This window comes from Pteronotus mesoamericanus, unplaced genomic scaffold (assembly GCF_021234165.1).
Source record: "Pteronotus mesoamericanus isolate MK-2021 breed Mesoamerican mustached bat unplaced genomic scaffold, CSHL_Meso_final scaffold_507, whole genome shotgun sequence".
Taxonomy (NCBI): domain Eukaryota; kingdom Metazoa; phylum Chordata; class Mammalia; order Chiroptera; family Mormoopidae; genus Pteronotus; species Pteronotus mesoamericanus.
Window position 1 is genome coordinate 3390680 of NW_026555319.1, and position 15765 is coordinate 3406444.

Genomic DNA, 15765 nt, shown 5'->3' on the forward strand with positions numbered 1-15765 from the left:
ACGCTACTACTTCGGCTTGGACTCACCCCCAGCTACCCACGGCAGCAGCGCAACTCCCCCTCCTCACCTGCAACTGAAGAAACACTAAAGCGGAACACTCAAGTTGACCGCCCCTTTTTAGGACTCCCCCAACCGCCCCTAATCTCTTCAGGTTCTAGCCCAAGTGTTTAAATTGGCGGGAGAAGACCAAGCCCCACCCCCTTTACGGCGACTGGTGAAGGCCAAGATTGTTTTAAACTCGAAATAGGAAGTCGCTCCACCCTAAATTCCACGGTTTCCGGTCGCCAGGCAGCGCAATCAAGGGTGTATTCTTGGCTCCGCCCCTCTCCCTGGCTTTACACGCCCTCGTCTAAAGAACCACCAATCACCGCCTTGAACCGCGTTGCTATAGGAGGCCTTCTCACCAGCCCCTCTCCTCCCAGCAAGCTGTGCGACGTGCCCGGCCTCATCCCCTTTGTGCCATCCGGGTCTCTCGCCTGAGCCATTTAGTCTGTGGCGAAGCGTCAGGGCGACCTGTACTGTCGAGAGCGGCAAGTAGAGGCGCCGCTCTAGCGGCCAGGACTCTGGACTATGGCGGTAGGTGCCGAATCTGAGTTTGAGGCCAGGGATATTTGCCTGCTACTTTCAAAGAGTACGGGAACGGCTCCCAGAGCTGTTGTCCGCGCGTGTGTGGACAAGATGGCGCCGCGGCCTTCGTCTGCGCCCGCCATCATGGCTTCCTGCTGTAGGGAGGGGGACTAAGGCGGTGTCGGTGGGGGTGGGGAGCCGCAAGGAGTGTCTTTTTTTCCAGAACTTTCCTCCTCTCTTTCCCAGCTCTGTTGCTTTCGGCCCACAGCACCGCCTTCAGTTAAGCTTGCTTCCTCGGCTTAGTGGGTTACGTGGAGTTTCACTAGGTTTCGGGAGTGGGTTCGCGGTAAGGAAGAGAGAAAAGTGAGCCGGGTTTTCGGAAAAGTATTGGGTCAAAAAAGGGTCCGGATGGGATAGAATGTGAAAAGAGCAGTCTGGTAGCAATTTTTTTTTTTTGCCTACGTTCAGTAAGATGACTCTAGTTGCCCGATTCCGATTAGTGTTTAGTCTGTGGGAGCCTTAGTGGGAACGTGCTGGTGAAAAGGAGTAAAAATTCGACTTCACCAGGAGCCTTTGGAACCCACCAATTGATGCTCCGTTTCCGGAGCGGTTCGTGATGTAATCGGAGTGAAGTCTTGTTGGAGCATTAAAATCAAGCCTTAGCTTTGGCGTCCTTCTTTTGAATATAAGAGGTTTTCGGTGACCCATTTAACCTTAAATAAAAACTGCGGTTCTTCAGTGATCCGAACAACACGACTGCCTTGGGCAGGAGATGCCCAAACCTGACTAACCGCATTATTGTGTGGTTACTTCCTTTATACTTAATCCAGTTAAAAGAAAAAATGCAGGCATTTTGCCTGCCATCTCGCTAACCAAAAAGATTTTTTCGTTTTCAAAAATAAGCTGTACGGTTAAGCGTCATGAAAAATAGGTAATTCGCTGTTCTTAATATTTGGAGTATCAGGAATTAGGCAGGATGGTCACCCCCCAGCCCCATACAGAATTGAGTGAATTTAGAATCCACTTTTTAAAAAAAAGGTTTCAAACAGTTGGCACACTGTTTGGTACTTATGCAACTAATCGGTTTAATGTTTTCCTTTTTTTAAACAGCGTTTTTGGCCTTGATACACTTTAAAAGTAAAAAACATGGTATTTCATGTGGGCTCAGTTTTTCTTAAGTGACAACTTAAACGTTTGTTTCTGCAGTTCCTCCTTCAATAAAAAGACACAATTCCCCGGAGAAGCGGCCTGGTATTAAATCCAGCTACCTTCTCTGCACTGGAAAAAGATTAGTATCCTGTCTTGAGCTGGTTAGGGTTTTAAACCAGACGTAAGTTTCACGGAACAGCGGTGGCCTTGCCAGAGAGCAAATGCCGGAGAACAGGGCAGTGTTGACGCTGGCATTTACGGTCTTCCTGGAGTGATCCCTTGTAAATCAAAGGAAAGCTTAGACATTTTTAGAGAAATTTTAATACTCAGTTAATTGGGAAGGATCCTTTCATTCTTCTACTATAAAATACCCCGGTGGAAAAAGTTTTGCATGAGCTAAGTGGCCGCCCGTCGTTCCTACGCGTTTAGCTGTAGAGTGGTTTCGCTGTCCGGCGGTGTTATTTTATAGAGTGGGTTTTAGGTGTAACTAAGCAGCCTGTGGGGCCGCGTGGCTTCCCTTAAGCCCAGGGCGTTTGACTTCCTTATTGCCAGTCTTTGTGATGTTAAGCATGTACCAGAGAAATGAGCCACTGACTGAAAGCTTAGTGCCCGGCTGCTACACGCTGGCTTCCCTGTGAAAAGGTCGTTTCCAGGTCTGGCCGTGATCTCTGTAAAGGTGGAGGGATGTGCCGGGGGTTCTGGAATGCTCTCCTGGTGTGGCGGGCACCGCGGGAGGCGCGCGCTGGGCTTGAGGTTGTACAGAGGGGGAGCTCTGCCAGCACGTAGTACATCACAGATACGGCTGGAATAGGCCTTGAGGGTAACGAGGAGAACAGAAATATAGGACCGTGTTGTGAAGAACAGACTCGCCCTCAATTGTTTGATACAGTATCATTTACTGATAGGAGACTGTGGAGAGTACCATCGTAGGTGAGTCAGCTAATGTAACTGGATCTCGTCTGTAAAATGTACAAGTGCACTCGATTCTGAGGGATGAAAGCCTTTCAGCACATTTTATGGTTCCAGAAATCACTCATCGCAGAAGACTGGGGAAGCACATGTGCTTGAATGAACCTCTCCAGTAGTTACTGCCTTGTGCATCTTACTGTATTTTCTTTTCCGGTGGAGGGGCGTTGGTACCATTGTTACAGGATGGATACATAATTTACGTCTTTAATACTAACCAGCCTGTAAACCCTTCCCTTTTAATTTACCATTTTATTCCTGGAGCCTAGCATGGCATTTGGCACATTTTTATACTCAGTAAATAGTTGTTGAAATAATGCAGCTTCTCACACCTTATGCATTAGAATACTCCCCAGTTGGTTACTTTGTGTTTGTTTTCTGAACTAATCTTCCTAAGGGAAGAATACTGGTATCATGTGATTATTCCTGCTGAAAACGTGTAATGATCCCCCATTTATCCAACTCAGCTTTCTTCTCTAAAGGGCAAGATCATAAATATTTTAGGCATTATCGGCCACACAGTCTCTCTTGTAGTCCTTGCTTGTTCACTCATTTTGACAACTCTTTTAAAAATGTAAAAACCATTCTTAGCTCAAGGGCCATATTTTGCCAGCCCCTGTCCTAAGTAATCAACTCGCCAGGCATATGAACTCTTTCTATGACTCATTTAAATCAATTTCTTCCATTTTGATTCTCATGTGATTTGTAATTTGGACCACACAGTTCAGCAGAGCCACAGAAATATTTTTTAATGAAGATCGAGTAACTAGAGCTCAATTCTCTTTCAATCCTTGATTGATTCCTGTGCTGAGTACCTGGGAGGCAGCAAGCAGGGCTGGTGAGGCTGCCTTCTTGGGGCCTGGAGACCAGGGAGGGAGTGCCTGGGGGAAGGAGCCTGCTCTCAGGGGGGCGGTCTCTGGGGAAGAGTGTAGTCTCATTTTCAGTTTTTTAAAAGTTAACATTGTGGTGACTTATAAACTGCTTTAAAGCAGAAACAGCTTAACGTTTCCATAGCCCAGAGCAGGTGCAGGGAGAGGCAGGCTGGATTTTGCAGCAGCACTTCCCAAAGGGCTGTTTTCATTAGAGGGTTAATGAATTAAGATTGAGGCTTTCAGGTCGGTAAGTTAATATTCTGTTACTTTTTTCAGAAAGTGTTTTAAGATTTTACAGTCATGAGTCTAACTTTTTTTGAGAGAGGAGCACTGATTTGTTGTTCACCTACTTATGCATTCATGTCCGCCCTGACCGGGGATCTAACCAAGTGAGCTACCTGGCCTGGGCCTGAGTCTCCTTAACTTTTAACAGCTCGTTTAAAAATTATTGGTAAAGTTGGCTAATTGAGTTTACAGATTTAAAATGGACTATATTTTCTCTGCTTGAAATGTTTATTGGAAATACTTCGAGCCCTTAGTTTCCTCTTACTCCCTTGTTTTGAAAGTTATAAAAATAACAATTTTAAAGATACATTAACCTAATTCCAAATGTCTTTGGTATTGGGTTAGTCATTTGGATTTATTCAGGCCTATTTATCAGGTACAAAGCATATTTAGCTATTTTGAAATCAGCCATTCTGGTTTATTGATTGATCTGTTTATTTTTTAAAATTCAAGGATGACTATCTTTCCCTCACCACCCTCTCCTCTCTTTTAAGAATTGGTAATATTTTAAATGTAATCCGGAACTACTACCATTTTTCTTGAAACTTTTAGGCTAGCGATACAGAGCGAGATGGACTAGCCCCAGAAAAGACATCCCCAGATAGAGATAAGAAAAAAGAGCAGTCAGATGTATCCGTTTCTCCAAGAGCCTCAAAACATCATTATTCAAGATCACGGTCAAGGTCAAGAGAAAGAAAACGAAAGTCAGGTATGAATTGTTGGGAATGGTAATGCACACCACCAGCATTTGTTATAATCCGTGTAAACGTGTGTAAGGCATAAACTACTTACTGATGTAATTAATATATGTGTTCTCCCCAGTTTAGAGATGGATAATGAAAGTACATTGGTAATTTTCTGGAGAATTTTTCAGTTAGGAGAAATATAAGTGTTCTAATGTATAAGTTACTTGTTGAAAGGCAACAATGTATGTTTAAATTTATGTCATAGTAACTATTTGTTAACTCTTAAGATGTGTAAGATGTTTCAATTTCATTCTTTCAACTTTGGCAAAATATGTTGAAAGATATAGAAGGGTGGACAAAAGTAGGTTTATAGTTGTGAGTACATGAAACAGTTGTTCTTGTGTTATTCTTCTGTATATTTTTCCATATGAACAACTGTAAGCCTACTTTTGCCAATTCCTGTAGACTGGACAGTGGTATATTATTCTGAATTTAACATCCTTTGATGTAAGTTATAGAAACATTTGTAACCTTTTCTTTTAAGATTTATTTTTAGAGAGAGGGGATGGTAGGGAGAAAAAGAGGGAGAGGGACACTGCTGTGAGAGAGATACATGGATGGGTTGCCTCTCGCACACCCTCAACTGGGGACCTGGCCCACAGCCCAGACATATGCCCTGCCCTGGGAATTGAACTGGTGGCCCTTCTTCCATTGGCAAGCTGGCACTCACTCAGTCCACTGAGCCACACCAGGCAGGGCCTAACCTTGTTTTTTTAACTTAATATTAGAATATTTTTGAAGCAAGAGGTTTGGCATTTTAAATAGACTGGTATATAGACAGCATGAGGTTTTGCTATATTTTTTTAATGTATTGCAGTTTAATGAAGATGTTAAGTGAGAAGTAGAATAGTAATGAGTTTAAAAGCTTTAAGGCTTGAGCAGGTTCTTTATTTGTATCCACAAATAATCATCTACAATACTGTTCAAATGTAATTTTTCTCTGTGTATTTGAAACTATAGTGTTATGGTAAATGATTTTGAATGGGAATTTTTCTTATACTGTAACATCCTTTTGACTAATTACACCAAATGTAATTCAACCTGTTATAAGCACCAAAGTTTGTGTTTGAGGTGTTCATCTTTGTTTATGGTACATGTTTGTGTGTCTTCACAGATAATGAAGGAAGAAAACACAGGAGCCGGAGCAGAAGCAAAGAGGTAATTAACACTTTGTAGTGAATAGGCAGTTTAAAATATTTGTAAAGTATCTGGTAGAAATGTTTGTGTGTGAATATATGATAATGTCCAGGTAAGTACCAGAACTTGAAATTTAAAAGGTTAATTGGGCTATAAAATAAGCATGATTTGGATACATCATTTTTTTCAAGAAGATAGTTGTTTATATGAAAAGTTCATTCAAAAACTATTAATTTTATTATGTTGTGAAAATACTCACAATAAAAATTTCATATGAAGAATATAATTGGTTTTTTTAGGCCTGTCACACAGAGCTTCCATTAAATCTGAGGTCCCGAGTCTCCTTATGCCTGATGACCGCTTAGGATTTTTAAATACCACTGCGCTAGATATCAATGGGCTGCATTTTCTTTATGGAAGATAATAAGAGCCCTCTCTTCATTAGGAGACTAGTTGTATTTCTCTAATAGTGATACTGAATTTTGAAATAAAAGTGTCAGAGAGCTAGAGAGTGGCGGTGACAGCAAAACCTGACAGAGGAAGGCGGCAGCCGTATTGCAGAGGAGTTAACGCGCCCAAAGGCGCCCACCTGAGAAGACAGCGGAGCCAAATGGCGGAGCAGGAGTAGCTGCCGGAAGGGCAGAGTCCTTGGGGGCTGGGCAAGGGTCCTAAGACAAACGTGGGCAGGGGCTTCACCTCTTCCCCTAATGGAAGCTCTGTTAAACTTTTAATTTAGGAGAGTTTTTGTGAAAATGACTATTTTGTTTAGCTCACATGATAACATTTCTATAATAAATCATACTCAGCGTGCTAATGCGCGAAGAGACTGAACTGAAGACGCTGCAGACTCAGATAGCAAAATAATAAGCCTACTTCATGATAAGGTAACTATTAGTCATTCAAACTCCTATTTCCCTTAAGTATATCTTAAATCAGTTAAGGGTTTTAATGGCTTTTTTAAAATTAATAATGTTACATTTGAAAAACTGGTTTGAAATAAACTCTAAAACCTTTGGAAGTTTAACCACTTAAAACCTTTCCAGTTTGCTGCTATATGGCAAAATCAAGGAAATACTTTTTTATAAGCTCATAATGTAGAGAACTGGCAATGGAACTAACATGTAGCTGTGTCTCCAGGTCTCTTTATTTTCCTGCAAAATAATAAATTACATACTTTGATCATTTTAGATAAATCATCATGCATGTTCTGAAATGTTTGGCCAAGTTTTTTGTTTTCTAAGAGAAGTTAATGTTGACTGTAAAGAAGTATCTTATGGCATATTTTGGGAAACATGAAATGTGTCCTGCTGTAGGAAAGCACTGGTCTGAGCATCAGGAGAACGCGGGGCCTCGGCTCAGCTCTGCAGCTGTGTAGCTTTGTGGCTCTAGATCTTAGTTTAGTGATACATAACATAAAAGGAATTAGAGGGTCTGAGTTTCCTTCCAGCTTTAAAATTGTGATTCTGAGATGTCGAAGATTTTAAGCTTTAGCTACAAGATGCATTTGACAAATATTAATGTGGAGAAATCTATCATTTTGCACTTCTAATTAAGTATGTGAGTGTAGGATGGAGACTTGATCATACAATTTTAGCTCAGTCTCTGAATGTATATGTTGCGAAAACAAAAGTCTTGGTTTTTTATCTTTCAGAGTTCGGGAGAAGTATTACTGTGCAATGGTGTAGGGATTAATTATGTTATACCTAGTTTGAGTGCATAAAAATCAAAAACAGATACAGTTGCCATTTTCTATCCTAGGTACATGAAATATAATAGAACTCGAAGCCTGTTGGGATATTGCAAGATGAAAAGTGATTGCCTCAGAGTTTAGACATTGGGAGAAAAATCAAGAGCCATCTTTTAGAGAGGATGTGGCAATGTAGATATACAAAGGACACTTCAACTCTGCGTAAAGTAATTTGAAATTGCAGAAAATACTAATTTTTGGTAAAATTAATTAGCTATCTTATTTGAAATGCATTTTCTGGTGCATTTCTCTGTGTCCTTATTATCTTTATTTTGTTAGCTATTTAAACTTCAAGTAACATGGTATACTCTGGATTTAGAAGTTGATGTATATACTTGGTCTGTTCATCTAAAAGTTTTGTTGAAAAAATTTTAAAATTTTTTGTACATGTTTAGATAAAAGCCATTAGGGGTTCCTATTTGTAACGAAAATTGTTTTAATTGTGGTATTGAAAATATTTGGGGGAGGAAACTATATTTGAGGGGTTTATAAAGAGAACATAATAGTAATCTATATCTGCAACATGTGGGTGATGTGAAACTAGACCATTTTTTAAATTCACCACACACTCCTAAGGTTACTAATGTTGCATCACAACATTTTTGTCTATTGATGCCCATACTAACTCTCTTTGTTGCACTATTTTCCTGAAAGAACCAACTTCTTCTTAAAACAGGCAAGAAGACATGAATCCAAAGATAAAACTGCTAAGAAACACAAGTCTGAGGAACATAATGACAAAGAACATTCTTCTGATAAAGGAAGAGAACGACTAAATTCATCTGAAAATGGTGAGGACAGACACAAACGCAAAGAAAGAAGGTCATCAAGAGGCAGAAGCCACTCGAGATCTAGGTCTCGGGAAAGGTAACTAGTTTTCGTGTTTATAAGTTACTGCCTTCTGAAGAGCTCCTAAATTGCAGAAAGCTTCTCATTAACCAGCACTACCCCCAATAGTCTTAATTAGAACATAGTGTTTTGTTTTGTTTTGTTTGCTAATTTAACGTATTTTTGTGCTCACTAACGTCTAAGACTGGAGAATAAGGGATGGTTGTACTTAACATATGCAATTAACAACTGTATTTCTTTTAACTAATTGATTTATCTTTTGCAATGAAAAAATTATATTGTGTTATGTTTATATTTAAGACAATATAAGTAATTGCCCTTTCACGTTGCTGATACAGGATTTATTTGCTACTATTTTTTTTTTTTAAGATTTTATTTATTTATTTTTAGAGAGGGGAAGGGAGGGAGAAAGAGGGAAACTTCAATGTATGGTTGCATCTTTTGTGCCCCCTGCTGGAGACCTGACCTGCAACCCAGGCATGTGCCCTGCACTGGGAATCAAACTTGTGACCCTTTGGTTCACAGGCTGGCTCTCAATCCCCTGAGCCACGCCAGCCAGGGTTCTTTGCTGCTAAATTCTAATCTAGCTTTTCTCCTGTGGTGTAGAGGCAAAGATTTTTGAGATACTGGGTCATGGCTCAAATTCGTGGGATTGGGGAGGCGATATTAAGCCAGTAATGTGTTCGGAGATTTCTGTGGGGAATATGTGGTATCAGATTCAGTCGAGATTTTCAGTGGTCGAGTAACATAATTATATTCTTAAATTTTATAAGTACTTTAGTAAGGTAATAGATTTTAAACTATTAATCTTAAATTGGGGTAGGATGCATTGCATTTTTTAGTATTGTTTTACTGTGCTACGAGGCATCATTGAAATAACAGTATCCTTCCATTTAACACCTTACGGTGTCTTTTCCATACACAATCCAGTGTAGTTTATAACGTCTCTAACAGCAAAGATACACCTCTCTCTTCAGATTTGTGTGCTTTAATTTCAGGCGCCATCGTAGTAGAAGCAGGGAGCGGAAGAAGTCAAGATCCAGAAGCAGGGAGCGGAAGAAGTCAAGATCCAGAAGCAGGGAAAGGAAACGTCGCATCCGATCTCGCTCACGTTCAAGGTCGAGACACAGGCATAGGAGTAGAAGCAGGAGCAGGACAAGGAGTAGGAGTCGGTGGGTATTCACCACCTTGTTGAATCAAATAGACCCCTCAGGGGCTGTGTTTGTCTTCTGTCAAGCTAAGAATAAATTGTGGGTCAGAATTTATTTATAGGATAAATAAACCAAGTAATAACCAACTTGGTTTACTACTTGTTTGATCAATTTATCAGTTTTTAATCAGTGGTTTTATTTTGTGTTTACTAATTTTAACTTCACTGATTATGAGATTTAATGAACCTAAAGTACATGGTAATTTGACCATTAATTTTTTAATTGCCATTTGGGCGATTCAGATCATTATTCCTGGGATTTCTGGTTTTAACTGCTGGTACTTTTTACTAAGATCAATACCTGCTTTTTGTCTTATTTTTCTAATTCTTTTGTTTTAGGGATTCACACTTTGTATTTTTGAAAACATCTACAAACCCATTTATTCATTGTACATTAAAATACTAGGGACATTTAAACTATCCATCTTACTACCAGGCATTTATATGAGTAACGCAACAAGGGTAGTCTTTGCAACATTGGGTGAAATAGCATGATTGGAATTAACCTAAATGTCCATGTGTGTGTAGCAAGGATGGTGGTTAAATGAATTTATGGAAAACTATCCATATATACAAGGAACTTAGGCTGTGTGTGGAAGGTGTAGGACAGAGGCAGACAGGAAAGGGTTCAAAATACTCCCTGTGTGGTTTGGTTTTTGTTAGACCATGTAAATATAATTGATTTTGATTCAGTATAGTTGTTATTACTAGGCCATACTGAGACATGCAAAATACGATTTCTTACAGAGATAGAAAGAAAAGAATTGAAAAACCAAGAAGATTCAGCAGAAGTTTAAGCGGCACTCCTAGTCCCCCTCCCTTCAGAGGCAGGAACACCGCGATGGACGCGCAGGAAGCCTTAGCTCGGAGGTGGGTGCTTTTTTTTGGACGCTTTTTTTACCCCCTTTGCCCCCCTTTCAACTTGAAGTAGATTCTCAGCGGTGTGGACAGAATGAGCACTTTCAGTCAGGAGATAGCTGGGCTCGTTGACTCTGGCCACGGCTGCTGTCGCACCTCTGGGATCTAGAACTAAGTAAGTGCTTTAGCTCTTACTGGGCAGCTGCAGAAAGATTGCGTGTCTGCAACAGTTCCTCTCTTTCCCTTCATGATTAACTGATTCATTTTTCCCAATTCTAGACTCCTAAGTATTTTTAATATGTAATTGAAACTTCTTCAATCAGATTTAAGATTTTTTTAAGAACTTTGTTGATTTTTGCCTCTAAAACTGCTTTGTCATTTTGTTTTTCTTCCTCCAGAAAAGAATCCCTGAAACAATAAGTAGAATTCTGTCAGTGGTTTTCTTATCACAAGCCAGTTTATTTGATCTTGTAGACTTTATTGCTCAGAGCACAGGGAGACCATTGTGTTTTTAGAGTCTCATGTTTCAAAGACGGGTGGCTGCGGGGCCACACGCCGCCTCTGGCCGCGGTCTGCCCGGCCACTGGAAGGCCTGCCTTGTCTGGAGGGGCGCGGAGGAAAGTAAAGCCCAAGTCCTTGTTGGCAGGTGTTCCGATACTCTGAAAGCTGTAGTCTTTTGATTTTGACTTTTTTTCTTTATGAAATTGAGTTTGTATTTTTTTTTTTTTTCCCATTACAAAAATACAGTTATCACAATGTAACCTGATGGGCTGCTGCCCTGTGAACCCAGCCTGGCAGGAACTCCACCTGAACAGCAGCAGCAGCAAAGGTGTGAGCTGACCCCTTCTTCGTTCCATTCACCTTAGTGAATGGTGTTAATTCCAAACTTGAGGTGGCCATTTTAAAAGTGCAACCAATAGTAGTCGAGCGTGTTTTCATTATGAAACTAAGATCAACAGAAACCAGGAAATAATTTACCACAGTATTTGAACTGATTTATAAAGAATGGTCCAATAACTCTGTTATTTTTTTTAAACCATAAAATTGATTCTTATTCACTACAACTTTATTGTGTTTCTATTTTGGGTTTTATTGAAGTTGAACCTGTTACTGGAGTCTGAAACCCTTTTTTTTTTTCCCCTTAAAAAAATAATCTATAACGTTTACTACCACTGTGTTTTACTGCCCATAGCTCTCCAAAACAAAAAAAAACCCTTTCCCCCAGTCCTTGCCCCTTTATACCACATTCAAAAGAAAAAGGAGTGGCGTTTAACTTATAATTGGTAAATCAAGGAATTCTTCAAAGAAAAGGCTTTCTCTTTCAGGAACTCATTATGAAGATAATGTTATTTATGATTCGCCATGTAGGAAGTAGATGCTGACTTGGCAGCACATTTAGTGTGTGTGTTCATTGGTTAATTTAATGTGAACCAGAATATGTTTTTATTTTGTTTTGGGATGAATTTGTTTCATCTTTCCAGTTCCTTCACTAATACATTTTTTCAGCCGCTAAAATTCTTTCCTAATATTGAGGGGGGGCCCCCCCACCCCTTACTAGATTATAGAGGATGGCAGTTGGAGTTTGTGTACTCGTTTGGGAAGGGGTTGGTTTTCTAAATTTTTTTTTATTATTAATTTGAAGGCTATCCAATAAAGTATATTTAATGAAAAAATTATTATCTGCATGTTGATTGGCCTTACTCTGTATCAGCCTCCACCAAGAAGTATTTGGTAAATCTCTAAACATTATGTACTATTTAACATACTCTGACTTATTTGCAGTATTGTTATCCTTATTTCTGTAACCAACACTGATAAAGATTGAATAGTTTTTATTTTTTAACCATTCCTGGAAACTGTAAAAACTATCTCTGTCTTTGGCTGTTTAGTGAAGATAAATATTGGTATAATATTGTTATTTTAAATTTATTTAAATGTTCTTTGACAGGTTGGAAAGGGCAAAGAAGTTACAAGAACAGCGAGAAAAAGAAATGGTTGAAAAACAGAAACAGCAAGAAATAGCTGCAGGTAATTACTTTCTTTATTATGGAGGTATGGCATTTCAGGTTCAGGAAAGTAATAAGGAGGAACACCTGTGACCCCCTACTACCCATCAGTACAAGTGTCTCCTAGGTATGATTTTGGGAATGCAGGTTATTAATGATGGCCTGAACTGGAGTGTGTATTATGCCTTACTGTTTAAGAGTTCAAGCTTTTAGACATGAAAGTGGTCAGAGAGCGCTTACTGTTGAATTGTATCACCTGTAAGCTGGAAGGTGGGTTGGGAGGGTTGGTTGGTTTTTGTTTTGTTTTTTGACAATCTTCATTAATAGTTGTACTTCAAATATCTAAAATTGTACAGACTGCCATTTATGAGCATAATTTTAAGAACTTTCAAAACTTACATTCTGGACTGACAGAAAATGTAATTCGGTCTTTCTGTTTAGAACCTGTTAAATGTGCATACCTGTTTTAATATTATTAAATGTTAAGACTTTAAAACAGAATGTCAGATCATTTAATAAACTAAAGAACCTCACAAATAAAGTTTTTAAGTTTAGCTACAAGCAGCAAAGTTCGTTTTCATTGAAATAATGCACCTTTTTACTATTTGCAGAATTCTCTTCATTCTTAAGAAGTTTTAGTGTATATATAAGTGACTATATATAGAAATTGTTTATCAATACATTCAATAAATTTTGGTAAAAATTTTTTTTTTAATAACCTAATGCTCAGTCATTTCCTTACATTTGGTGAAGAGTAGCCGGCAGTACTGTAAACCGGGAAGTTTGTTTTCGTCAGTCTTAAAATTCACACTCACCTCTGCTTTCAGCGGCTGCAGCTACCGGAGGTTCCGTCCTCAACGTTGCTGCCCTCTTGGCATCTGGAACGCAAGTGACTCCTCAGATAGCGATGGCCGCCCAGATGGCCGCCCTGCAGGCGAAAGCTCTGGCAGAGACCGGGATCGCCGTGCCCAGCTACTACAACCCCGCCGCTGTGAACCCAATGAAGTTTGCGGAGCAAGAGAAGAAAAGGAAGATGCTTTGGCAAGGCAAGAAAGAAGGGGTAAGTTTTTTGACTCCCCTCTTGTCATTTATTCGTAATTAGCAATTGTTAAAAAAATAAAATTGAATTGGGGAAAAGATCAGTTTTTCTTCTGAGAACGTGATTGGAATAGTTTTAATTTACCACATTTATTGCTGGAAAAAATGTCACACTTTCAAAGCAAACCAGTAATAGTATATATTTATTAAGGAAAAAGGCTCCTTAGCTTCTTTCATAAAAGGTATTACTGTGAACCTTTTTTTTTTTTTTGCTTCATTACTCTATAATAGAAATCTTAATTATAAACATCATTGATAGTTTCCAATGCTATTGTTTCTTTTACTTTATATAATGGGAAGATTTAATACCCTGGTAAAAGATATTTAAACTGCACATATTCTAAAAGTTTGGTGTTTCTTAATAGGACAAATCCCAGTCTGCTGAAATATGGGAAAAATTGAATTTTGGAAACAAGGACCAAAACGTCAAATTTAGGAAGTTAATGGGTATTAAGGTATGTACACTTTCTATTAAAGTTCACACTTAATTTTCAGGTTAACACCGATGCTCAACTTCAGATTGATTTTAGTGATGTGTCAACTCTGGGTGCTTTTTGTTTTATGTTCTTCAGATTAATTTCGCAGAATTCACTAAAATAATATTTTATCACTAGATGACAACACAATTTTTTTTTACTTAATTTAACAAGTTTGTTGGTTATTACTGCATATTTATACCTTAGGTGAACATCATTTGAGATCATAAGCTTCTGTTTGTGAATGAAATTTTAAAAAGGAATTAATGGATTTCCTTTTCAAAAAAAAAATACTGTTTGTTTAAGGTTAACTCTGCTTGGTGGAGTAGGACCTTCCTCATTTTCTTCAAGTTTCAAGGAAGCTTCTTTTGAAATGTAGAAAATTGAGTTTTTGCCAAGTACAAATAACACAGAAACAGTATTAGATTTCCTACAACCTGGAAAGGTCTGCAGATGTTGGGGTGTTGGTCCTTAACTAAGGGAATTGTTTTTTCATTGAAGGGCTGTTTGGGCTAAACTGAGCTGGCTCTGGGCTCCTTACCCACTGTGTGGCATGTTCTTCCTGTTCTTCGTCATGCCCACTAAAATGAAGGTGAACTTTTTTTGTTCCATCCCAGTGCCTAAAAACACCATAGGGTGGGCGCTGAATGAGTGAATGAAGCTAAGTCATTGAGGTCAAGTATATATGAAAAATCACTCTGAAAAATGTGATTTGTGAGCACTGCAAAGTGGGAGAGCACTTTCATTCTGTCTGAATTCATTTTAATGTATTTTTTGTCTGCTATTCAGAGTGAAGATGAAGCTGGTTGCAGCTCAGTTGATGAAGAAAGTTATAAGACTTTGAAGCAACAGGAAGAAGTATTTAGAAATCTAGATGCTCAGTATGAAATGGCAAGGTCACAGACCCACACACAAAGAGGAATGGGATTGGGTTTCACGTCATCAATGCGAGGAATGGATGCAGTTTGAAAAAGATCACACTTAATATTTGGAACTTTCTAGATATCTGGTTCTGATGTCAGGTCCTTGTTCACCAAACAGCTAGCATTCTAGCTTGCATGGGTGTTGCATTGACTTTAATTTATTGAAAAATAACGATTTTTTGTAAATATCAGATCAGTGATACTGGTGTTAGTGTTGTAATTAGGTTAAACCCACTTCCATTAAACTTGACAGGACTATAGAAGGACAATATTTTTTAGTTCATGAATTCTACTTTCAAAATACGTAAAAGCTGCAGGTGGGATAAAATCTCATACATGGATTTTTCGTGTCCGCTGTCTTGTGTACTTTTGTACTTAACCTTGTACAGTTATTTTCATCTCTTGAAACATGAAAGAAAGTTATGTAGATGTTCTTTAGAAGATCTGGCCATTTGGTACATACCAGCACAGATAAGCTGGGTGGTGGTGATAATAAAAAATGTTTTTCTCAAAACTGGTGTTAATTTAAGTTACCTGGGATTCTCATTTGTATTTCATGGTTTCTGTAGCATTTTGCAATTGCTATAAGGAAACACTGGCCAAGATTCCTTTTTTTTTTTTTTTTTTTTTTTTTTAAAGAAAAGACTGCTATTGGCAATTATATAGTGAGCAAAAATGTAAAAGGAAGTTGGGAGGAGTAAACAAATTTATTAAAATAATACTGTTTTCCTACTATTATAAGGGACAGAATTGGTGTACAGTATTTGTTAAATATTCCGTATGTTATTCAGGAAATAGATTAATACCTTAAAGGGATGTAAGCACTTTTATTTTAATAAAGTGCCTTATAACAAGTTTTTTGTATGCCCTTTGCTC

At 38.7% G+C, this 15765-nt stretch overlaps 1 protein-coding gene across 2 annotated transcripts; it reads left to right on the top strand.

Moving 5' to 3' along the window:
• The first annotated feature begins 386 nt into the window (after positions 1-386).
• RSRC2 (arginine and serine rich coiled-coil 2) lies at positions 387-15518 on the top strand. 2 transcript variants are annotated; one of them, XM_054594391.1, is made up of 10 exons: positions 387-576; positions 4392-4548; positions 5700-5743; positions 8146-8336; positions 9317-9490; positions 10276-10398; positions 12335-12414; positions 13220-13452; positions 13856-13945; positions 14756-15518. In XM_054594391.1, the coding sequence occupies exons 1-10, from the start codon at positions 571-573 to the stop codon at positions 14933-14935; spliced, it is 1278 nt and encodes a 425-aa protein (XP_054450366.1). In that variant the 5' UTR covers positions 387-570; the 3' UTR covers positions 14936-15518. The 2 variants fall into 2 exon arrangements, with proteins under 2 accessions (XP_054450366.1, XP_054450367.1); XM_054594392.1 differs by lacking the exon at positions 387-576 and adding an exon at positions 6529-6606 and having other exon boundaries at positions 4485-4548; positions 8124-8336.
• The last annotated feature ends 247 nt before the right edge of the window (positions 15519-15765 follow it).

Bases quoted from the DNA above. Each gene is read 5' to 3' on its own strand.
- RSRC2 (XM_054594391.1), top strand. The intron at 4,549-5,699 runs GTATGAATTGTT...GTGTCTTCACAG, and splicing joins AGAAAGAAAACGAAAGTCAG to ATAATGAAGGAAGAAAACAC. The intron at 8,337-9,316 runs GTAACTAGTTTT...CTTTAATTTCAG, and splicing joins AGATCTAGGTCTCGGGAAAG to GCGCCATCGTAGTAGAAGCA.